The sequence below is a fragment of the Alexandromys fortis genome, unplaced genomic scaffold (assembly GCF_014885135.2).
Source record: "Alexandromys fortis isolate MF-2015 unplaced genomic scaffold, M_Fortis_MF-2015_v1.1 scaffold_58, whole genome shotgun sequence".
Classification (NCBI taxonomy): domain Eukaryota; kingdom Metazoa; phylum Chordata; class Mammalia; order Rodentia; family Cricetidae; genus Alexandromys; species Alexandromys fortis.
This window is the reverse complement of record NW_026067940.1, coordinates 1,855,051-1,879,343: the sequence shown is the minus strand read 5'-3', so window position 1 is coordinate 1,879,343 and position 24,293 is coordinate 1,855,051. Positions and strand designations below refer to the sequence as shown.

General features: G+C 46.4%; 1 protein-coding gene across 3 annotated transcripts in view; it reads right to left on the bottom strand.

Moving 5' to 3' along the window:
* The window catches only part of Nr5a2 (nuclear receptor subfamily 5 group A member 2), a 126,057-nt gene extending 104,701 nt beyond the window's left edge, over positions 1 to 21,356 (bottom strand). The window contains exons 1-6 of one of the 3 annotated variants that reach the window (XM_050147683.1): positions 21,034 to 21,356; positions 13,319 to 13,406; positions 8,759 to 8,896; positions 4,991 to 5,109; positions 3,357 to 3,498; positions 450 to 1,093 (exon numbers count right to left, since the gene is read on the bottom strand). In XM_050147683.1, coding sequence (XP_050003640.1) covers positions 450 to 1,093; positions 3,357 to 3,498; positions 4,991 to 5,109; positions 8,759 to 8,840 — 987 coding nt within the window. In that variant the 5' untranslated portion in view covers positions 8,841 to 8,896; positions 13,319 to 13,406; positions 21,034 to 21,356. Of the gene's footprint in view, positions 1 to 449; positions 1,094 to 3,356; positions 3,499 to 4,990; positions 5,110 to 8,758; positions 8,897 to 9,418; positions 9,542 to 13,318; positions 13,407 to 21,033 lie in introns of those variants that run through there. The other 2 variants (XM_050147682.1, XM_050147684.1) reach the window with 2 other exon arrangements.
* Positions 21,357 to 24,293: the final 2,937 nt, after the last annotated feature.

Sequence of the window (24,293 nt, the reverse complement as noted above, 5' to 3'; positions counted from 1 at the left end):
TTCTACCAACCAGTGATATCGTTTGCACTTTGCAGGACCTGAGCAGTTAAATACAGGCATTTTTCTCCTTCGAAAAGAAACCTTCAAGATGACATCATTATAAGATGGTTTGTGACTTGACCGTTTTTTTTTTTTTTTAAATGAGTTTAGTAGCTGTTTCATGTTATATTTGGGGGGAAAGAAACCATCTCTTTGAGTTAAAAGCGTTGAGTGCATTATGCTATATAGAAACAAAAAACTACTTAAATGTCATGCTAAACACCAAATCCCAATTGGGAGCTACACAGAACGAAAGCCCTACCGAGTAGGGCTATAGTAACCCTGCAGTAATGGTCACGACACGCTCTCTTCCTTAAGTCACATACTCAAAAGGAAAACCTATTCTAAGCACCGAGAGCATAAGGAACGGTCAGAACGGGCAGAGGAGGGTAGATCAGGACTTGGCATACCTTCAGTTCCCTGAAGAAGATACTACTCCTGGCCCACTCAACGATGGTAAAGAGCGTCTGGTCCGCCATTTTGCACATAAGCCCAAACGTGTTCAGTTTTTCGTGCTTGCCTCGGTTTGCCTGCTCTTGCTGTAAGAAACTCGAGATTTTCACTTGAATTTGAGGCTCCTCTCGTTCACACTTCAAAAGTTCCAGTATCAGGTGTGGGACGCTGGCTGGCGAGCTTGTCTGGTAACCATCCATGTAGGGGTAACCCATCATTGACTCCGGCGAGCTGGTGTAGGGATCTGGGTACTCGGACTTGATGGCCCGGCTAGGAAAGTGACCATATGGTTGGTAACCTTGCAGGCTGCCATGGGGAGGCATTGCCATGCTAATGGGAGACGTGACAAAGGGACTCCTGTCATAGTCTGCGGGAGGCAAGGCAGCATGGTTCAGAGGTAGGCCTTTAGTAGAATGCATGTTTTGGATTGCTGAGGAGATGGTCAGATCTGAGGGCATCGCTTGGATCACCTGAGACATGGCTTCCAGCTTAAGTCCATTGGCTCGAATGAGGGCTTTCTTCTGTTGCTTTAGGGCCCTGTCTCTCTTGTACATTGGCCCAAACTTATTTCTGCCTCCTCGCATGCGGTCAGCTCTTACGGCTATTGACAGAGGAGAAAGGAAGGGTTACTACAAGAGGGAGTTAGTAGCATTCTGCAAGATCTCTAGGCATTTCAAAACACTGGTAATTCATAGGAAGTGAATTGTGTGTGTGCGCGCGCGCGCGCGCGCGTGTGTGTGTATGTGTGTGTGTTTTGAGGGTTTCTCTGTAGCTTTGGAGCCTGTCCTGGAACTAGCTCTAGTAGACCAGGCTGGCCTTGAACTCAAAGATCCACCTGCCCGTGCCTCCTGAGTGCCACCACCACCCTGCTAAAAAAACCAAGATATTCCAAGAAAAATGTCTTCTGACAAATTCTTTCCATTAAGTGGGTTTTGTTATCAAAAAAACACATTTTGGGTAACCAAGAAAGTATTAGTCCGTTGTGGACTAAAAAGTTTCACAACAGATTTTTAATATTCATGGGGGGCAGGTTCCTTTCTGGGTGGGCCAGTTTCTAGTATGCAAGCTATGTCATGGCTTCTCATGGAAGCCAAATTGTATACTTGCTGTGTATCTGAGTAGGTTTGTGTGCTCGGCACAAGGACCATTTTTCTTTTTCTGTCTTTGTTTTAAAGTAGAGAATAAGCCCATTCTAGGTTAAGTAGTTTTTCTGGCAGCATCTTCCTCGTGCCTTGTGATTTTTGGATACTTTGTTACAAAAGTTAGCTAGGGCGAGGCTCTTGGAAAAACCCTTTCACCTGGACTTGATGAGACCACCTCAGAAAATCACCAGCCATGCTTTGAATTTAAGTGGGATTGGTCAGAAGGAAAACAAAGTCATTCCAGAGTTGTCCAGAGGCTCTACTGAGCCACAGTGGTGTGGCCATCAGTAGAGCTCTCCAGGTCCACCCCAGTGGCCAGCGGCGACTGGACAGAACCCAGCAACCTTTCACAGTCTGGGACATGTTGAGAGGTCAAGTTGAGCTTTTTAACCTTAGGATAAGCATTCACACTAAAAATTTATTGTGAATTCTAAGTACCCACAATTCTACACTGGGTTGTAAGAGTTCTCCAATGAGATAATTTATCAAACATTTTGCTGTTCTATGGCTATGATGGGCAACTCACACACAATTAGCGCAGCGAAATATTGAGGCTAAAATCACACAATCTCTTTTCTTTCGCTGAAAAATCAAGCGACATTGGATGGAATGACATCATTTGAGTTTCAGCATTCCATCTTCTGCTCTTGTAGTTGACATCTGCCACTGTTGGCAACTAAAGGGACTGATGATGAAATTAATAAGCCTCCATTATTTCCCTTCTCAGTCTCCTCCTGAAAGTAGTCCCTGTGCTCACCAAAGTGGCTGCTCCTATTTGAACAAATTTGTTAGCAATTTGGCAGATTTACCCCCAAACACAACTCATTTAATTTTTTTTTTCAGGATTTCTGCCAAGAGTAAGTTCTAGGTGACAGAAAACCTCCAAATAAAAGTAGCTTGTGTCGCCTCGATCAAATGAAGTGCATCCTAGGCCAGTGCTGGTCCCCCGCCATGTTACATTATTTGCAGTCTGTTTAATCTGTGGAAGGCCAGAAGGTCAAAGGCTGGAGAATAGCAGCACGCCATAACAGTCATGAAGTCCAAATTATTTACAGCGGTCACATATTAACCCCGCTGCCTGCCAAGCTGAACCCCACAGTTCTTTAACAGTTCAGTGGGACTTTCTAAGGACCCTTCTCTTGGGCTCAATGCTACTGATTTGGGTCCATTGCCTTGCATGCTGTCTGCTTCCCGGTTGTTGAATTGTATAGCTGCAATCATTACCTTTTCCTTTAAAAGAAGAAATAGATGTATACCTTTCTGCTATTAAAAAATAAAAATCCATATAAGAAATTCCTTTCACAATGTAAAACTAACTTTTCTCAAGAACTGTCAAATGAACAACAAGTATGACAAGCATACCAATTTTCTTTAAAAAAAAAAATACTAGGGCATCTTGATTTAGAAAGAATTAAGGTTTTTTTTTAATTTTATTTTTCAATTCTTTACAAATTAATTGCATTTTTTTTCTTGGTAGAGTTGCTTCCGTCTTGTTGACTTTTTTTGGTATCATACTCCAAACTAAAAAGGAGAGCAGGACAACTTCTATAATTCTCTTTTGTTCCCCAGTAGATGTTACCAGGTTTAAACGACAGACGAAACAAAAAAAAAAAAAAATACTTCCCATCATTCTCAATAGTGTTAAAAGGCTAGAAAAGGAATGTCCCCATGCTCCATGTTCTAAAGTCCACGTCCTGGGAGACTTAATTGGCAGAGTCTTACCTTCTAGCTTCATTCCAACACTTAGACATTTCTGGAATCGACAGTAAGGACAACGTTTTCTCTGTGTCTTGTCAATTTGACAGTTCTGGTTTTCTATACATGTGTACCTTTTATTGTTCTGGACTGTTCGCTTAAAAAACCCCTACAAGACAGAGAAAACAGTGAGGCAAAACCTGCTTCTCCTATTATTGTGCTCTAAGGAAATCGCCAGAAAAAGGCTTTCAATGTGCCCGGGAGCCCTTATGTGGTCGATTCACATTTCAGTAAGACCAGCCCTCCATAGCACTGCTGGCCTCGGGGAACAGTTTCCTGGCCCCAGGATTATATTCCTGAAGAATTATGTCAGTTTCATACCATTTCGTTCCGATAGTCAGAGAAAAAATACACTTTATATTGACCAATGTTTCTTTTTTTTTTAAAATCTGGTTTCCAATTAATTAACATTAATGTTCCAAACAGAGGTAAGACACAGAGCCCTGCATTGTTTTTTAGGTAATATCAAGCCATTTCGGTCACACACCATTGTAAAATGCCAGTGTTGGAATGAATAGCAAAATACCTCAGATCTTTTACAAACATCAACACTCGGCAGTTAAAAGGAAAAGGACTTCAAGAGCAAAATGGGGAAATGCTCCTAATGCCAATGGAACCCATTCAAGGGTGTGAACTGAGTTTTAAAAATTCAGCTAATAGGAACACCCTGCACACATGCAGGGACATGCGCACAGCCCACGGCGCTGAACTGATGCCTGCCTGGCACTCCACGGGACTGCTCAGAGATACAGTGTGTGGCTTTCATATAGAGCTGACACCTCGTACCCTTGCTTATCTGACTGACCGCAAACGAACAATCTTATTTTGTTGTGGAAAGTGAAGGGGGGTGGGGTTCCCTAGCAGTGGTTTAAGTAAAGGCAGTTTTCTACTTCAAAGAGTATGTTGAGAAAAAAATACAGAAAACTGAATTTATGGAACTATAAAAAACCTGACACAAATCCTTAAGATCTTGACAAGATCTAAAGGATAGTGACCGTACACAAAGTCCCTGCACTTAAATAAGTCACGTGATACACTTAAGAAAACTGTTCAATCAGAAACTAAAAATCTTGTTTCATGGTATCTTGATATAAATTCCAAAAGTCAAAAAAAGCCTTTAAATTACATTTGGGATCCATCAGGATGAAACGATGCCGTTGGGAATTCAGATTTTCATGTCTTCTGAACTAAGAAAAAGATTCCAACTTGAGGCAGAGATTACTCTGAAGTTAAAGTGTTCTTGGGATACACTGTCATGTTTCCTTTCAAGAACAATGTTTTAAATATATATAAATCAAGCAGAATCAATATTTAGGACTGTTAGAAATAAAGTCCTCCTATAGATACATCACTGTGCCACAATAAACTAGTTTAAAGCCACCAGTCTGGCAAGTTTTCTACAGAGCATAGGTATCTTTGCCTTTTGAACTAAGTCAAACATATTTTAAGTTACTGGTCTCCCTTTGGCACCTCTCCCTCCATTTTTAGTTGAAAACAAAAAAGGAAACAGCTTAAGTTTAGCTTTGAAGGCTAATCCAGTGCTTTGTTTTCTGGTCTGAACATTCTATTTTTTGGTAGCAGTAAAAAAAAAAAAAGCGAACCTTGCAGCTTTCACAGGTAAGGAGACCATAATGGTACCCGGACACTTTGTCTCCACACACAGGACATAGCTCTTCGAGATCTTCATCATAGGAGTAATTCACCATTTTAAATTGAGACACTGAAACAAAAAGAGAAATGTGCACACATGCCCTATTAATTCCCAATATAGGCATTAAAGCTGGAAAAACAAAGGCGTTTTGGTGATTGATGACCAAATATCATCAGGAAAAAATATAAAATGTTTACCCAACTGGCACTAAAAAGAACTACTTTTACACAATGAAAGGAAAACACCTCTGGGCATCAGTGAACATGCACTTTATGGTTTTTAAATTTAAAAATAATTCCAACTTTTCTGGTTAATATTTTACACTGACCACTGTTCAACAAAAGCCAACAACAGATCAGAATAGAAGCATTGAACCATACAAAGCAACAACCTTATATTGCTTTTAAGCCTCTAACATCCCCAAATGTCACCGTTGCCTAAGAGTAAAATCAGGCTTTAAGTGACTGACACACTCTTGAAGGGGTTGGCTCTAAGTATACCTCACTATGCAAGGCTAGCAATGCTAATTTACACATGCTACTTGGAGAGCAAGGAAGCCTCAGAAACCTGCTTCTCAGAAGCAACTCCCCCCCCCCCCCTTTAACAACAGCCTGTGGCTCCCAAGGTTCAAGTCTGTTAGGTTAATCAAAACATTCAGTTCCGTATTGACTGTAGTTCTGTTCTGGCCACTTTCATCTCCTCACGTTTGAAAATGTCCTGTGAAAATAAAAACAAGGAAGAGGAGAGGACACCCGGAAGGGGGCAGAAACAGACGAGGAAAAGAAACACACACGACGGTTTAGCGGAGTTCTAGAGCTTATGGGGAACTTCACAAGTTTCCCATAAGCACGGCAAAGCATAAACACCTCCGAGAGTGCCCGGTTGAGCAGAAATCAGGCCAGGCATCCTGGCTCACTGTGGGGAGTACTATGGCTACTAGGGACACTAATCCACAAACGCCCCAGACAGGTGAACGTGAGTGGCCAGCAGACCCCAAGGAACCATCAGATGAGACTGAAAAACCACTTCGGTCAAGCCCCACCCCAACTCCGAAAAGATTGGCAAACAGAGCAGGGGTGGGCCAACATCCAGGCAAGGGGCAGGTCTGAATAACCCGCCAGCACCGGTGCTCCCCGCACCCTCTTTAAACCCTCTGTGCACCGGGCTCTTGGGCCCCTTGCTCAACCCTCCTCTACCCAAAGGCGCACAAACTCCAAAGAGAGTTTGCTTTAAGTTAATCAGTGGCACGACAAGGGGCGGGGCGGGGGAGGGGTACCCACAGCCTGGCAGAGGTTTCCTCAGATTTGTTTACTAAAAAGGAAATGGAGAAATAACCCCTACCCCCGTAGCCAAATTACTATGCCTCTTTAATTATCAGGTAATATCCCTATTCTTTTAAATCAGTTTACCCCCCACACACACCCGAGTCTTGATGGAGTATCTGTTCTCCGTAGACTTGTTACTTAAGTTGGCCTGAGAGAAAACAACAGTTTGCAAAGACTTCGGGAAGAGGCTGGAAGAGGCTCCAGCAAAGGCAGTCACTGGACTCGGGAACTTAGAAACAAGGGTTGCTGAGCGCGCCTCTCAGCAGCGTTGCCAGCCTGAATTCCAACTCTCAATGAGAGACAGCGCCACTCTAGGGAACCAGAACCTGGGGATTTGGGAGAAGCTGCGGGTTGGGGAAATTTATTTACGAGGCTTTGCAAACTCATGACTTGTGTTCCAGGTACACTTTGGGGGGGGGGGGGGCAGTGCTTTACCAGATGTGTGTTCTCTTCTGTCTCCCAAACTAAACTCTAACTTCACATTTAAGAGTATCGTATTAGCGACAACTTATACTCTCCGTGTGCTCATCTGGGAGATGCCACATGGAAAAAAAAAATGAGGCCCATCTTCTGGCAAAATCTAGAGTCTGAGTGGAGAGAGGTGCATCTGAGAGGCCAGGGCATTGTTTTGGGTTTTGTTTTGTTACTCACAGGATCCTCCGCGGTACCTGAATGAAGATTTGAACCAAATCCACCAGGGCAAAGAAATGCCTGGGAGCCCGGAGAGAGAACAACCGAGCCTTGAAAAGCTAGGTCCTCTGAGAATTTCCCTTAAATTGCATTCCCCATGTTGCCTGAGAACCTAGTGAGAGATTCTCTTTCTGGGTTCCCAGGCAAAGTAGGGGTGAGCTACCCTGTTGAGTGAAATCTACCGGCGCGGGTGCGCTCAGCTCAGACAGCAAAACACTGCTGAAGCCGCACCAGGCTTTTCCCACGCAGCTTTCAAACCCAGGGCCAAGCAACCTGGGGTGATCTACTAGCGCCTTGCACAAAGGCAAGCTTGGAAGCTGGAGGCATGAAGGGCCCTCTCAAATTAAAAAAAAAAAAAAAAAAAAAAAAAAGCTACCAGGGCATCTCTCTCTAGTCATCCGTAAACCCTGTATTTCGTTCTATTGCGCTGTTTTTCCTGCGTCCGCAACCGCCTATCCCAAATGTCTGCTCCGGGGCAGGAAGTAGCAAGAACCGGGTCCTCCTGCCAGGAGGAAATTTAGCAGGGCTGGAGGGCAGAGTGCAGGAAACCGGCCTAAGGCACTTCGGAGGAATCCCCAGGTGCACCTCTTTCGGCCACCAAGGCTCTCAGCAGCAGCAGACACGAAAAGTTAGTCTGGGGAATTTCTACAGCGCTGCTCAGGGACTTAGAGACCCCGAGAACACCCAAGATAACAGCCCACCTACATGCCTGACACCCCTTTACCCTGTGTGACTAGACAACCCTAAGTTTCCCTACCAGAGCACGCGGGGAAAAGGGGGGGGGGGCACACAGCCTACCCAGCACTATAGAACACAACAGCCCAGAGCACTGCTCTCAACGCCTCTGACCGGTTCAAGTTCGCGCAGAGGGGCCGCAGGAAGTTTCGGGGATCACAGGCTGGCTGACCCGAACATCCTGAACTCTGGTAGGGGCGAAGATGGAAGAACCTTTCCTAGCATTGTTCCCACCCTGGCCCGTAGCTAAGATAAAAGTTCTGAAGAAAATACAGCAGATGAGATTGGATCTTTTTCTAATATCAACCATGAGCAGGGACGCCAAGAGGATAGCAGTAGTCACAGCTGGGGGACAGACAAGGCGATGGGCTAATCCTGAGCACAACCTTGCATTTGGCACTCTGCTGGGCGGGAATGGAGTTGAGGTGTGCTTTTAAGTTATGCCAGCAGTTTTGGAGCTGCCCAAATCCTAGGCAGCTGCTGGATCCGGCTAGGCTTTCGGGGTGCTCACAGATTCTAACATCAACTGCTTTCCTGTGATCTTTTCTTGTATATACTTGGCTCTCCTAGTCAATCTTTTCCCTCTACACGGGAGCATTAAAGTGTGCGACAGTTCGAACAACCTCGAACCGGGTGCCCAATGAGAGATTCCGTTCCTAAGATTATCCCGTGCTACCCTTTAGCGTTAAGCTGTCCCAGCTCCAGTTGGCTCTGAGCTCGAAGTCTCTACTTAATTAGAAGTGGCCAGTTAGATATTGATGAGAAAGCACCGTCCGCCTAGTTCAAGTGCCATTAACTTTTATGCTTGCTCCTAAGGAGGAGGCCAACGCACTACTCGGCAGCCTGTAGCAGGCTGAGACTAGCCAGCCGGGCTGCCCCAGTGTCTATGCCGCTGGAGGCTAAAGCCCGCAGGGTCAGCCCGAGGGTGGAAAAGCCGGGAGCTGAAACGCCGCACCGCAATTCCTTACCTTGCATGTTTTCCGGCATCTGCCCCTGTTCCCCATGCGATCGGGCCAGTCCTGGGGCTTCCGTCTCCACTTTGGGCAGCATGACAAGGCGGCAGCGGGCGGGAATGGGGTGTCGGTGTCGGTCCGGAAGCCCAGCACCTGGACACGGGCAGCACAGATTCAACCCCGGCAGGCAGAGAGAAGGGGTGACCAGCGTGCCCGCTCACCCACCCGGTTGCCGGAGCTGCCAGGCAAGACTGAAGTCCTGTCCGGTCTCGCAGCTTCAGAGCTGTTCCTGAGCTGCCTGCGGGAGATCCCCGCTACCAAGCCACACTAAGAAGAGCGCGTCCTGCTACGGGATTCTAGCGATGGTCAGGGCGGCGCTGCTGCCCGGGACAGCGATCTGTGCGCGCCGCGCTCCGGAGGGCAGCAGAGGCGGCCGCCAGCTGCTACGGCTGCGGCGGCTGAATGGCTCCAGGACTCCTTCCCCTCCCTGCACCCGCCCTCTGGCTCAGGATCGGCAGGGGTCTCTCTCTCGCTCTCTCTCTTTCTCCACACTTCTCTCCCCACCTCTACTGTCCTCTCCTCTCTTCTCCGCCCCTTTCCCCTATCTCCTTCAGCTCTCTGTCTCCCTTGCTTGCTCACAGGCTAACACAAACAGTGGAGTTCTGAAGTTCCAACCTTCCACTCCCCTCGGGTCGAGAGCCGCCCTTTCCAGCCCCGAGGGTGACAGTGCCGGGAGGAAAGGGGAAGACCCACAGGAGAAGAGAGGTAAGGGGGGGGGGGGTGAGAGGTGAGACAGTGAATGGGGATGCAGGTTCCGGACTCAAGTCGGACACTAGTGGCTAGCCAATAAGGAAGCTCTGGCCTCGGTGCCTGCCCCAACCTCTTCACCCCGCCTTAATCTACTCCCACCTCATCGTGGCCTGGGGCGGGAGGGGGGGGGAATGTAAATGCTACTAGGTTTCTAGCTAAGGAGAAGCGACCTGTGTCCGAGCAAAGCTGACAAGGATGTGAAGGCTGAGAGGCCATTTAAAAGAGCTGAGGGGAGGCAAGGAGAAGGTTTGGGGTGTAGGAGTGTCGGTGGTCCTCGCGTGAGTGTGAGGAAGAAGAGACCCGATAGGAGTGAAGTGCCCACTTAAAGCACCTAGAAAATAAAAAGTATGTTGAATTTATAAATGGAGGGTGGTTGATCCCGCTATCAAGGTCCTCCTTGCGCACAGAAATCTGAGAGGCACACCAGGAGTGGCTGGGCCCTAAAGAACTCACTTTGGGGACAACTAAAGTCACTGAGATTTCTCTCACTTGCATAGACTTTGAGTAAATGACAGCCACTCCTGCTTGCCCAGGCTGCTCTCCAGCCCTGCTCCCCGCTTATGAAAAACACTTCAATTGAGTCCAAGATTATTTTGGTGAAAGACTTCCTGATTTCAGTGAGAGCTGCGTTTCCACGCAGGATGGAGAGATCAGCCCCGGCCTTTAAAGTCCCTTTGGTGGGGCTCATCCACGCGACGCCTCCAAGGCAGCATGTTTTAAAGAAAAAGTTTAAAAGAACCATCTGTTATGCAAGCTCTTAAGCCACCAGTCCAGCCACATCTTCAAAGTTTTCAGATCCCAACAAGATGAAAAACATTCTCCCTAGCCTCCAAGACACGCGCAAAAGCTCTATATCCAGGGTCTGCCATGCAACTGGGCAATTATCAGAGTCCACCCACAAGGGGGTGAATTTGAATCTCAAAAGATTTGAATTTATTCTATTTAAATAACATAGAGATCGCATCAACTGCCCAGTCTAGTAGTTAATGAATATGAAATTATTCCCATCATCGCTTACATTTTTATTTGAGATGGCTATCCACTGTTGGCTGGCAATTCAAATATATTGACTCTCTAAATTGATTTATCTTTTTGTTTATATATATTCAGAATCCAAATTGTTTAATTTCCAGTTTTTGCAGCATCTTTAGGGATCTTAGAAAACCAATGTGACCCAAGCAAGTCCCTTCTAGCTACAAAACTTGAGGGGGACTGCCATTTAGTTTGTATGGGGGAGAGGGCTGAATTTGCTTGTATTAGTGATCATTAGGCTCAAGTTTTCATGTTAGTATCAAGTCACAATGTCAATACACTTTCACTATTGCCCGTTATTTAAGACATCACTTTGAATTACAGATACATATTCTTACATAGTTCAGAAAGGGAGCAAATCTCCAGGCTCAAATCATTACTCAGCGCCTGCCTTACTTTGGAGTTCCGGCAAACTTAAGAAACCAGTTTTATTTCAAAGTTTTTAAAACAGCTTCCACTTGCTGCAACTCTCAGAGTTCTATTGTTCATTATCTTTCTACCCACCAGCCAAGAAAGAATGCAGGGCTCCAGCTTGGTCTGCACTTTGGGGTACCAGAGAGGGCTCCCAGACTTTCAGGAAACTGGAATAAAACTCTGGCAGACCCTTGTGATCTTATTGTGGCAAAAGAAAGAAAAGGCAAGGAAAGAAAGGAAAAGGAACGAGAGAGAGAGAGAGAGAGAGAGAGAGAGAGAGAGAGAGAGAGAGAGAGAAAAGCCAGAACCAGAAGCTGAGGCTGACCCAGTGAGGTGATCTTTGTGGTGGCACTTCTGGGCCAGAAAGGACTTGCTTAGGCCAAGTTAGTGGCTTCCTCACCTCCAGCTCAATTTGTGGTCCTCCCACTCCAGCACTTCTTCCAAAGACAGGGTGATGGGTGCCAAAGGTCAAAGGGGGCTTTCATATCTTCCCACTGGTAGACTTTCAAAGAAAAAGCCTCACAAATGGGGGCGGGGGAGGACAGGGAATAAAGTATTGAAAAGAATCTGGCCTTGGACATTAAAGTTGTGCTTCTGGCCTTCCCTAGGTCTGAGGATCTTGGCTAAGCAGAGCCTCTGTCTAGCAGCCAACTAAGTGCTTCTAAGGGGTAGAGATCTGAAGAATGGAGAAATTGCCTTTCTGCCAGGTGTTGTACCTACCTCCCCATCTTTAATCCCAGCACTTGGGAGGCAGAGGCAGGAGGACCTCTGTTAAGTTCGAAGTTCAGCCTGGTCTATGGTCTCTATAGTTACTACCAGGTCACTCAGAACTTTATAGTCACACACACACACACACACACACTCACACACCCGACAGAATTTTCCTAGAAACCAAGGGAACTCTGACACCCACCACCTCCACAGTAGAACGAGTTACCTAGAATCAGCCTCATTTCAGATTTCCAGGGTCTAAAACCACCGCCGCCGGCGGTTTTCAAGGTGGGGAAATCTGCGGGAGCTGGGTTTCCTCAGAATTCAAAGGCAAGCTCACGGTTTCCCCGAGTCGGTCCTCAAGTATGGGGGGAGTGGCAGAGCCTCACGCTGAAGGAGGGGTGAGGGAATCAAGCTTCCCTGCTCCTTCCCAGCCCTCAGTCCTACCTCCCGATGCAGTCAACACTACCCCGAACGCACTCTCGGTCCTTCACCCTTCAATTCCGTTAGGTGGTAGCCACCCTGCTGAAGCAGGGGACCAGCTTGTTCCGTGACTTTGGCCGCATTCGGCGGTCTCAAAGACTGTTCCCGAAGAAGCATAGCTCAGGGTGTCCACCTTCCACTACCTGGGATGGTTCAAGATGCCTGTGGCTTCAAATGAGGTTTAAGAGACTAAATGGCTGGGGGAGAGGAGGTAGATGGGATGAAAGAAAGTACATCAAGACCTCTGTGACCAAAATGCGGATGCTAGCCACGGTTAACACGGTCCCCAGAATGCATCATAACCTGGGCCTCCGCAGGAGCTATCTTTTATCAAAGGCCACTTAGCCTCTTTATGGAAGCCCAGGTAGGAATTTACCTCGGCCTTCTTGTGGCAGATACTTAAAGACAAGCTCCCCAAAGCTACCGTGAGCGTTCCGAATTTCTCTGGCACTCCGGGGTCAACTTCTAGCAAACTTCTCCCTCCTCACCCCTCCCCCGCGCCTCCTCCTTTCCAGCAAGGGTAGTCTCCGGGGCTCGCCCTTCCCGGCTTTGACTTTGTCTTCAAGTGTTGATTGACGGTTGCAATTACAAAGGATGATAGCTCGGGGAGGCTCCCGCAGCCTTGATGAGCGCGAGAAGCGCAGGCCTGGCATATTTTATCCAGCCTCGGCGTTCCGGGGCCGTGCGCGCCCCATTCACCCAGCTGGCTGGAGATGAGGAGGTCTCGCACTCCCCACCCACGAGGATGGAGCCGCGGGTTCTCCTCCGGTCCTCTCCCTTCCCGAGGTCACGCCGCTCGGTGGGGCGCACACGGAGAACAGCCTACCCTTGACCTGACCTAAGTGCCCGTCCGCCTGGAGCACCTACCCAACTCCAGGCTGCAGCAGAAAAAAAAAGTCAACATTTTCAGGACCAATTCAAATTTCCTGAGCTCTGCCGCAGAGTAGCAGACACCGCTTTACCGGGCACCTGGGAAGACGAATCTTGCAGCGACCCACCTAATTTAGCAACAAACTTGCAAAACTTTATCCCCGTAAACAAAAGTCTAAGGCTTCCTCCCCAGTTCCCACTTTCCCTCTTGCTCTCTCTTCCTGTGGTGTTTTAAAAAGAAACAAGGAAAGTTACCTTTCTTGAGCTACGTATCTACGTATCATTTACTTCTCAGGCGAGGAAAGAATCCTAGGCTTTTGTGTTTTTTAAAAGTCTTCTTCACCTGGCCGCGACAGTCCAAGGAAAAAGAGAAACGAATTTGTCAGCTCCTGAAGCTCGAACTTCCTTATTTTTCCCATTCCTCCCACTTGAAAAGCCCACCAGAAGCTGCAAAAGTCAGTTGAGCAAACACAGCATTTTGCCTGCAGGCTCTGGGGATTGAACTCCCAGGCTCACGCCCTCACCCGGAGCGCTTTGTTTTCAAAAGAACTGAGCTGCGTTCCAGCACAGCTGAAGGCTGTGGAGCACCTTACGGTTCCTCGAAACTTTGCAAAACAAAACATAAGTTCGAACTGAGTCGCCTTCACCCGCCCTCTTTGAAAAATGTTTTTAAAACTCCCTTTGTGTTGCCTGAACCAAATTAGCAACTCAGGCGCGCTGCGGGGGTGGACATCCCGCTCCCTCCCTGGGGGAGGGGAGGGCAGGTAACCAGTCAGATTTTGGGCAAATCCACTGATTCACAATCCCTTGCGGGAGTGTTCTAATAAATACTCCCTCCCGGGCTTTACCGCGTGGAAAATGCCAACCCAAACAAATGTCAGTGTAATCCCTACTTTTCTACCTCCAACCCCGACGCCTTCCAATCCTCGCCCTGAAAGAAAGGAAGGGCTTTTGGAGATTTTGACCTCCGTTTTCGGAATTTAAGGCTCTTTATATTTAAAATGATGTCACTGGGAACTTTCTTCAACTCGGGGGCCAAGCGCGCCTCGCATCTTCAAAGGAGATCTGGTCTCCAAAGCTTTGGGTTGAGAAAAAGACCTGGGCTATGTGGACCAGACCAAACAACACTTGGAATTGACAAGGACGGTCCGCCAGCCGGCCAAGAGGTCCGCGGTGAAATAAACTAGGCAACTGACGTTTCTCTCCTGCCTGCCTTGAGGACTAGAAATTGTCTTTTAGAGCACGAGGCTAAGATATCAATTCATCTGTATCCGACTAGAGAAGAGATCTCCTGAGCCAAGAAGGATCCTTGGGGGAGTCCTGCTGCTTTCTCAGATGAGACCCTACTTTGAGACTACCTGGCCGGGCGGTGGCGCACGCCTTTAAGCCCAGCACTCGGAGGCCAGAGACAGGCGGATCTCTTTGAGTTCGAGGCCAGCCTGGTCTACGGAGCCAGTTCCAGGACAGGCTCCATTCAGAGGATCCCTGGCTCAAAACACCAGAGAGACAGAAGAGAGGGTGGGAGGGAGAGACAGAGGCAGCAGGAAGAGAGAGAGACTCCAGATAAGACAGCCATTGGCATAGTGTACAGGGAATACAGAGAAGAGCAATTTAAACCCTTTGTCTATGCTGGGCGATGGTGGCGCACACCTTTAATCCCAGCACTCGGGAGGCAGAGGCAGGCGGATCTCTTTGAGTTCGAGACCAGCCTGGTCTACAGAGCTAGTTCCAGGACGGACAGGCTCCAAAGCCACAGAGAAACCCTGTCTCAAAAAAAAAAAAAAAAAAAAAAAGAAACTTTATTGAACAAATAAGAAACAGAATATCCAGAAAAANAAAAAAAAAAAAAAAAAAACCTTTGTCTAAAAAAGGCAGTGTGAAAAAATCCAAGACATCCCTTGAGCACGGGGCACCCAACTAGGGAGGGATAGTTTTGGAGGTGGGATGTTAACAAAGGCTTCACAGTTGGGGGTGCGGAAATGGGGAGGTGACCCAGCAGTTAAGAACACTGCTTTTCCAGAGCACCCACATGGCATCTCACAGCCATCTGTAATTCCAGTCCCAGGGGGTCAGAGGCCGTCGTTTGGCATCAGGTACACATACACAGGAAGACATATAGGCAAAACACTCATATAAATACACATTTTAAAGGTACACAATTCAATTAAAGGTACACAATTCAAAGGCTATTAATGCTCCTCTACACAGAAAGCATTTGTGTGTGTGTGAGAGAGAGAGAGACAGAGACAGAGACAGAGACAGAGACAGAGAGAGATCAAAAGATGATGGGATGGCCCTGGGGGTGCAGCTTAGTTGTTACAACACCTTCCTATCAATGTGCCATCCTCAGAATCGCAAAATAAAGAGTAAGGGTGTAGGGACCAGCTATGGCCAGACAGTAATCCCAAATTTAGGAGGCTGAAGAACAAGAATTGTCTAGCTTTAGAGGCTAAAATTGATTACCCACTGAGAACCTATCTCAAAACCTAGAGAACCAGAGTAGAAAGAGTGAACAAGACTTGAGGCAAAATCAGTAATGTCTTTTGCAGAGTTTCTGGTCTAGAAAACCTGGAAGGTTTTAAGAACTAGTAGTGGGTATGGCTGGATGTGGTGGTGCACGCCTTTGATCCTGGCACTTGGGAGGCAGATCTTTGTGAGTTCGAGACCAGCCTGGTCTACAATGTGAGTTCCACTAAGTACAGCCAAGGCTATTACACAGAAAACCCCTGTCTTGAAAAGAAGAAACTAGGAGTGGGTTGTTCTGTGTGTCCCTACAGAGGTCCTTTGAGGGGGTGATATTGAGCTGAGAGGGGAAAAGGCACTGTTCAGATTCTGAGCAAGGAATCCAGCACTGGAGTGAGAGCACTGAATTTATCAAAGGTGTTTAAAAACTAAAACTGTAGCCGGGCGATGGTGGCGCACGCCTTTAATCCCAGCACTGGGAGGCAGAGGCAGGCGGATCTCTGTGAGTTCGAGACCAGCCTGGTCTACAGAGCTAGTTCCAGGACAGGCTCCAAAGCTAGAGAAACCCTGTCTCGAAAAACCAAAAAAAAAAAAAAAAAAAAAAAAAACTAAAACTGGAGCCAGGGGGTGCTGGTGGCCCACACCACCAAAACAAAAACCAAAACAAAAAATAAGTAAATAAAAGTGTCATTCATTCTCATTTACCCCTCCCTCTCTCTCTAGACCAGGCTAGCCTCGAACTCACAGACATCTACCTGCATCCCAAGTGCTGGGATTAAAGGCATGTGCCACCACCGCCCAGCCAGATTTTTTTCTAAATACAGTCACTCAAGTGACACACCACCATCCTCATACTGACCCTGTAACTAGCATAGACACTGTGAATTTCCTTAGCTTATTAGGCATGCAGTGACCATGTGCACTGCCACAGTGCGCCATACAATAATAACCTTGGCCAAGACCATCAATACTTCCTTCTCCTCTCCCTTTACCTCCATAGAGGTTATGGCCAATTTCTTCCTCATTTCACCCCTTTGAAGTCTACTGGGATCCAAATCTGATTCCCATTACAGGACGCAAAGGAATACTTATAAGCATCTTTTGGAATAGTCTGGCCAACTTCAAGTCATAGTCCCTGAATACCAGTGGAAGGAAGGGAGAGAGGGAGCAGATGGGAGATACTTCTCCGAGGTTCTATTTACAGCCCACTCTGCTGACATTCAGTGAGCTTTTGTAAAGCAAGCAAACTTTCAGAGTCTATAATTTAGTTAGAAAATGGGCTTCACAGAGTAACCGGCGCGGAAGACTGGAGTGCAGCATGCCTTGCTGTGGCTCTCTTTCCCCTAACTTCACCCAAGCTCCTCTTGGCCTAGGAGTTGAAATAAGAAGGGACTCACCTTCTACAACAACTAAAAATAGATCCTCTGGGGAGCAGCACCAGCTAAGTTGTCCATCTTGTAGGGCTTGACACCATCCTTTTTTCTTTTTTTTTTTCTTTTTTCTTTTTTTTTTCTTTCGAGACAGGGTTTCTCTGTAGCTTTGGAGCCTGTCCTGGAACTCCCTTTGTAGACCAGGCTGGCCTAGAACTCACAGAGATCCTCCTGCCTCTGCCTCCCAAGTGCTGGAATTAAAGGTGTGTGCCACCACCGCCCGGAGACACCATCCTTATTGATCATAACATTATCCCTAGATAAAATTGCTTGCCAGACAGCTAAAGTTATTTGTAGTTTTAAAAGTTAGAGATCTTTGCTTATCAATCAAAATATAACCGAAAGACTATTAAAAAAAAAGAATAATACCACTTTTGGGTATATATCCAAAGGATGCTCAATCGTGCCACAAGGACATGTGCTCAACCATGTTCATAGCAACTTTGTTTGTCATAGCCAGAACCTGGAAACAACTTAAATGTCCCTCAATCGAAGAATGGATAAGGAAAATGTGGTACATTTACATTATGGAGTACTACACAGCAGAAAAAAATAACGACAGCTTGAATCTTGCAGGAAAATGGATGGAACTAGAAAAGATTATTTTGAGTGAGGTGACCCAGACCCAGAAAGACAATTATCACATGTACTCACTCATAGGTGTTTTTAAAACATAAAGCAAAGAAAGCCAGCCTACAAAACACAATTCCAGAGAACTTAGACAACAGTGCGGACACTAAGAGAGACTTACATAGATCTAATCTACACGGGAAGTAGAAAGTAGAGAAAGATAAGATCTCCTGAATAAATTGGGAGCATTGGGGACCTTGGGGGAGGATTGAAGCAGGGAGGGGAGAGACAGGAAGGGAAGCAGAGAAAAATGTAGAGCTCAATAAATATCAATTTTTTTAAAAAAAGACATAGCATTGATCAACTTGTCTGGTGAGTTCAGATTATCTGGATTTCCCAGGCACAAAGATACTGTTGCTCATATCCCCCTACCCCACCCCACCCCAAGGACCTTGTCTCCTAACTCCTGAATTCCCTTGAAGCCAAATGAACCTCTCAGAGAAGTTTTCCTTCCAACAGGGTGAGGATCAATGGAGCATCAGGCAGAGAAATAGGTCCATATGGGTTTGGGATGATGGGCATTATCTAATAGACAAAAGTGTCTATCTGATGCCTGGGGAGTCTGTTCCTGAGGCTTTCTCTAGTTCAGCTCAAGTCCAAGACTGAACTCAAGATAACCCCAGCCCATGGGCCAGGTAGAGAGGTCAAATAAAGAACAAAGCATAGCCAAGTCTTTCCTTGCTTTCTGAGTTTGTGTTTCAAGTCTCAAAGATGTACAACTGAACTGAGCTTGGCGTTGGAAACCCCACCTAGACTCTACCTTGGTGCTGCTCGCCAACTCCTAACTACCCAAGCACAGCAGCTGCCCGAGGGTGGGGTAGCCGTTCTTCTCAGTGGACCTGCCCTGTGCAGTGAAAAAGATTCGTGGATAGGTCTAGGCTCCTTCAGGAGTGGGCTCAGCCTCTTCAGGTTCCTGCCTCACTGCCCTTTAGACAGCTCCACGCTGCCAAGACTCCCAGAGTGATCCTTGGTGACTAGATGAGCATTTGGGTGCCTATAGCTGCTGAGACATGGCCCACTGGAACGCCCTCCAAACCACTATAAAGCCAGGAGAAGTATGCCTAGATGGCTGCAATGACAAAGCAGGAAAGGTTCTCCCCGACCCCCATCCCCTCTCTTCTCCCTCCCTCTTTTTGTCCTTCCTTTTTTCCTAACAGCTCCCCACCCCCACCCCCACCCCCGCCTCGCCTCGCCCCCTGCCCAACTCCTTTGGGAAAATTTAGCGACATTTGTCCTTTTTGTATCTGGCAACCTGAAGGGCCTAGGCAAGCCTGGGGTTTGAGTGTAAGCTGGTCCAGGGCAGACAAGGCTCCTCCGGTACTATTCTGGGCTGCTAAGATCCCAGCAGCCCCTCGGAGGTCTGACCACCAGTTTTGGTTCCAGCGCGCCTCAGTCCCAGAACAGCTTTTGAGCTGCTGGTGCTGTGGGTGGAAAACAGCTCCTTTTCGACTGCGGTCTGCTCTCTGCTTGCTGCCTTCCCATCTTAAATATCCCTATGGAGTAGGGACCCCGCGGGGGTAGTACGTGTGTGGTCCCGAGCCCGCCTTCCCTGTCCCTGACTGCCCTGTGCGACGGAGCCCGGGTAGCCTTGCGCGGGTGCGAGCCTCGGGCGCGCGCCGTCTCGCCAGGGAGTCCGCACACCCGCTGCGTTCCCGCGTGCACTGCTAGAGGTGGCCTCAAAGTTTGCAAAGCTCTGGTGCCCGGCTTTCCTGACGTCTGAAGAGCCACATGCTCTCTCTGGCACTCGCTTCCCAGTGTTTTTTTTTTTTTTTTTCCTTAAGTACAGAACGTTTCTTGGTGAACATTTCCTCAATTGATACTTTAAGGCGTAGCTGAACCATAAAAAAAAAAAAAAAAAAGCCCGCAATCACTGCTTTAGGTGGAGTCAGCTGACTGCCCCCAGGGAAGAGGACAAAACAGCCTGGGCTGAGGACCACTGATGGAGTAAGGATGTCGGAGAAGGGCTGACCCAGGCTCGGGTCCAGAGGGAGCCAAGGCGGTCAGGTCACAGCCCACTAGAGATCGCTTCCCTTGCTTTTAATTTAGGATTAACTGAAGGTAATCATTGCGGCAAAATTACCAAACTTGGTACTCTACATAAATGTGTGTGTGTGTGTGTGTGTGTGTGTGTGTGTGTGTGTGTGTGTGCCCTTTTAAAAATGAGTCAGGCATGGTGGTTCACACCTAGAATTCTAGCTTTGTGGAGGGAGACAGGGCAGGTTCCTGGACAGTCAAAGCTATTTAATACAACCCTCTCTGTCCAACAAGAAAACAAAACAACAAAACCCCAATCCCCAATCCTCCTACCCACTCTCCAAACAATGGCAAAACCCAAGATCCTTCACTTGTCTAGGTTTGTAGCACAGTGATAGAGGGCTTGCCTTTCTAGGCAAGGCACAGGCCTTTAATCCCAGCACTTGGAAGACAGAGGCAGGTGGATCTCTGAATTCGAGGCTGAGGCCAGCCTGGTCTACAGAGCTAGTTCCAGGACAGGTTCCAAAGTTACGCAGAGAAACCCTAACTCAAAAAACAAACAAAAAAAAAATAAGGAAGAAGGGAAGGAAGGAAGGAAGGAAGGAAGGAAGGAAGGAAGGAAGAAAGGAAGGAAAGAAGGAAGGAAGGAAGGAAGGGAAAAAAGTAAGTAAAAAGCAAGTGCCCAAGTTCTAGGTTCCACTCGTCCCCGGGAGGACATGTGCCGATAAGAGCAAGTCACACTCATAGTGCACCCCCATCTGAAACCCTTTAACAATAGTCTGCTTTATTTCTCATGACTGACTTTGATTTGCTAGGGGGCAATTTTTTCCCCTACAGTTTCACAGTGAATGAGACATCTCACTGTCCAGTACCTTGAAATGTCCCCATGCCGAGAAACTTCGTGGTAGGTCACTTAATCCATGGCCAATTAATGTCATCTGCTTGTTTCAAACTGTTCAAAATTTCACTTAGTATGGTTGATTCTAAATGATCAGAAATTGTTAAGGCTGATCAACAATTGATCTACAATTGTTAAGTAGATGATCAAGAACTTTATTTCCTGCTGGGCAGTGCTGGTGCAAAACCTTTAATCCCAGCGCTTGGGAGACAGAGGCAGGTGGATCTCTGTGAGTTTGAGGCCAACCTGGTCTACAAAGCAAGTTCCAGGATAACCAGGGCTACACAATATAACCCTGTCTTAAAAAACAAAAGCAAACAAACAAAAATCCCTGTATATTCTAGCAGAGTTGACCTAATATAATGACATTCCCAAATACCGGACACAATAAATGATATTCATGTGTTGAAATACTCATTTGCTTCATTGAACTTCAAGAAAAGTAAATTACGATATATGTGTGGGCTTATTGTGTGCTTTTAATAATTACCATAGGAAAGGAAGTGCGTTAAAACTCAAATCCATTAGTAGTAGCAAAAGCAGCCAGACGATAAAGAGAGTGGCTTCCTACTTACCAATAGCTGTAAATCCATGCTTAAGAAATTCTTGACAATCCCCAGTATCGGAACTAGCAGACATTCTTAGCGAGATTATTGGCAGTCCTTTGGTTTACAGCAGAAATCATGGAGCGTGAGAAAGATTGCAGCTTGTCATATTTTGTGACCTTGGGAAGGAAGCCTCAGACTACAGTAACCCTCATTCCCTTAGTGAAAGTTAAGAAAAAGGGGGGAAAAATTCCAGAATTCAGAAAGGTCTGAGCCCATGTTCCCCTGGACTCTGTACTTTTTCCAGCATTAGTGACCTGCTGTAAACCATGTCTCCAGTTTCATGATGGTTCCTAATCAGAAGAAAGGAAGCTTTCCATAGGCTTTGACTAGTCATGTGACCCTGGGCAGGTTGATAAGAGGACCCTGTTATAAAGTGACAGCAAGAGAGATAAGAACCCTTGGCAGATAATGGCAAAGAAATGATTAACTCAGAAAAGGAGGGGTTCTCTGCAGCCCAGAGAGTGGAAAGTTGTAAATCTGAGGGGTCAGGAGATCACACTTAGTGGGTAAAACTCCCAAACTACCTTAAATTCACTGCCTAAACCAGCCTGTCACATGCCCCTTTGATGTCACTGCTTCTCGTTGCGGAGGTGGACAGACAGGCCTCTTGTGACCTCTGCAAACACGTTTTAGATGATAACATTGGCTGACATTAATTCCTGAAATGATGACTGCAGATATGATGGACACTTTGAAGCTCTACAGGTAGCACTTCCGAGCTCCTGGCCATTTACTTATGATCTGATCAACTGACTTTAAAAAAAAATCCTGTCTATTCACTAGATGAGAAACTATCTTGTTTATATACTAGTCATGGGCTAGGGCCATTTCTTCCCCTTCATAAGGTAAAGCTTACACCTTGAGATAAAATCTGGGCAAAATGATAAATGCACACTGTATTTTCACAAATGGTTCTGTATATATGAATATGTATGTGTTCATTAGGGAGGGGTTCACTTGTGTGTGAAGGAGGCCGATGGTACACTGTGTATACAAGCTTATGGACCCCAGAATATAACCTTGGGTTTTTTCCTTAGGTAATGTCCTCTTTGTTTTGTTGGGCTTTTGTTTTGTTTTGTTTTTCTGAGACAGGGTCTCCCTGATTGACCTGCAACTTGCTATGTGGATAGGTTGGCCTCAGACTCACAGTGATACGCCTACATATGCCTCCAGAATGCTGACATCAAAGGTGTGGGCCACCATGCCTGGCTGTAAACTTCTTTTATGAAAAAAAGAAGTACACATTTTAAAAATAAAAATGGCTCTTGTTTTTCTATTGCATTTAGTCAAATTTCAGTCATGAAAAACGTGTGAGTTCTGGGACCACAAAAGCTACATAGTTCCAAGGTGAGAGTGTCTCCAACAGAGCAAACAACAAACACAAAGAGAAAGGAAAGAAACACAGTGTGGAGTGGTGGTTCTCCTCCTGTGAGTCTCTACCCCCTTGGGTAGCATGGCAGTTTTACTGCATTTCAGATATCCACACTGCCATTAGCAGCAGTAGCAAACTTACAATTATGAAGTAACAATGAAAACAATGTTATGGTTGGGGCGGCCACAACAGGAGGAACTGTGATAAAGGGTGGCAGCATCAGGAGGGTCTAGAAGCCCTGGGCTAGGGGTCAAGCAATCTGGGGCTGAGGACCCTTCTATATGACCATTTTCTCTTTGCCTGTTACAAAAGGGCCGCTGGAGTTCCCAGCGTCACTACTAGGGGCAAAGTGGAGAGAAAAGAGAGAAGGGTCGGTCTCTGCAAGGACACTCCCTCGAGGTGGCTGAGGTGGCGTGCAAGCGTGGAATTGCGTGTGTAGAGGCAGGGTGTACACACGCACTAGACATTTAGTTACAAGACAGCCAGGAAGAGGATCCCGTATTTTAATTTCTAATAATAGAGCATCTTTAAAGTTTTTTTTTAGTTTTATGTGTAGAAATGTTTTGCCTGCAAAAACCAAAAGGTGTGTGTCTGGTGCCCAAAGGAAATTGGAAGAGGGCTTTGGATCCCCTGCAACAAGAGTTATAGACGGTTGTGAGCCACCATGTGGGTGCTAGAAATCCAACCTGGACCTTCTGGAAGAACAGTCAGTGGTCTTAACTGCTGAGCCATCTCTCCAGTCCCAAAAGCACACATTTTTAAAAAATCTTATAATGTGGAGGCTTGTCAGTTCTTTTTTGTTATTTTCTTTGAACAATCAAACAACAGCATGACACACCAGAAATCTCCTGTGTATATGTTAAATGACACAGTGCTCTGCGAAGCGGCTGTTTTCTTCCAAAGTATTTAGGAAAGTTGTTGATGGTGGTGGTGGTAGTGGTGGAAGTGCACACCTTTAATCCCAGCACTTGGGAGGCAGAGGCAGGTGGATCTCTATGAGTTCGAGGCCAGCCTGGGCTGCAAGAGCTAGTTCCAGGACAGGCTCCAAAGCTACAGAGAAACCCTGTCTCGAAAAACTAAAAAAAAAAAAAAAAAAAAAAAAAAAAAAAAAAAAAAAAAAAAAAAAAAAAAAAAAAAAAAAAAAAAAAAAAAAAAAGAAAGCATAACTATGGCCAGGCAGGTTGTGACAGTGCATGACTTTATAAAGAATTTTGGGTGTTTTTTTTTAAAACAGGGTCCACCACTGCCCACGGTGCACCACCACTGCCCACAGTGCATGCCTTTAATCCTCGTTACTGGGAGACAGACACAGGCAGATCTCGAGTTCAGGGCATCCTGGTCTACAGAGTGAGTTCCAGACAGCTAGAGCTATACAGGGAAACCAACAACAAAACAAAACAAACAACAAGAAAGAAAACATAACTATTTTTTTCTTGTATTAGTTGTTGTATTAGTGGTTTGTGTGTGGTGGGTGTAGCTTAGAGGTAGAGGTCAAAGGACATCTTTTGGGTGTCAGTCCTCTTCTACCTTGTGGGTCCCTGGGATCAGACTCTGTAGACAGAGATTGTACTTTTGTTCCCCACTACCTAGATCCAAATAATCACACAGAAACTATTTTTAATTACAACACTGTTTGGCAAACAGCTCAGGCATATTCCTAACTTGCTCTTACATCTTAAATTAACTCGTTTCTATTCTTCTATGTCTCGCCACAAGGCTGTGGATTACCGGTAAGGTTCTGGTATCTTTCTTCTTCGGCAGCTACATGGCATCACCCGGATTCCACCTATTCTCTCTATATATCTTTGTTCAAATTTCCCATCTGACTTAACTCTGTTAAACCAAAAAAACAGCT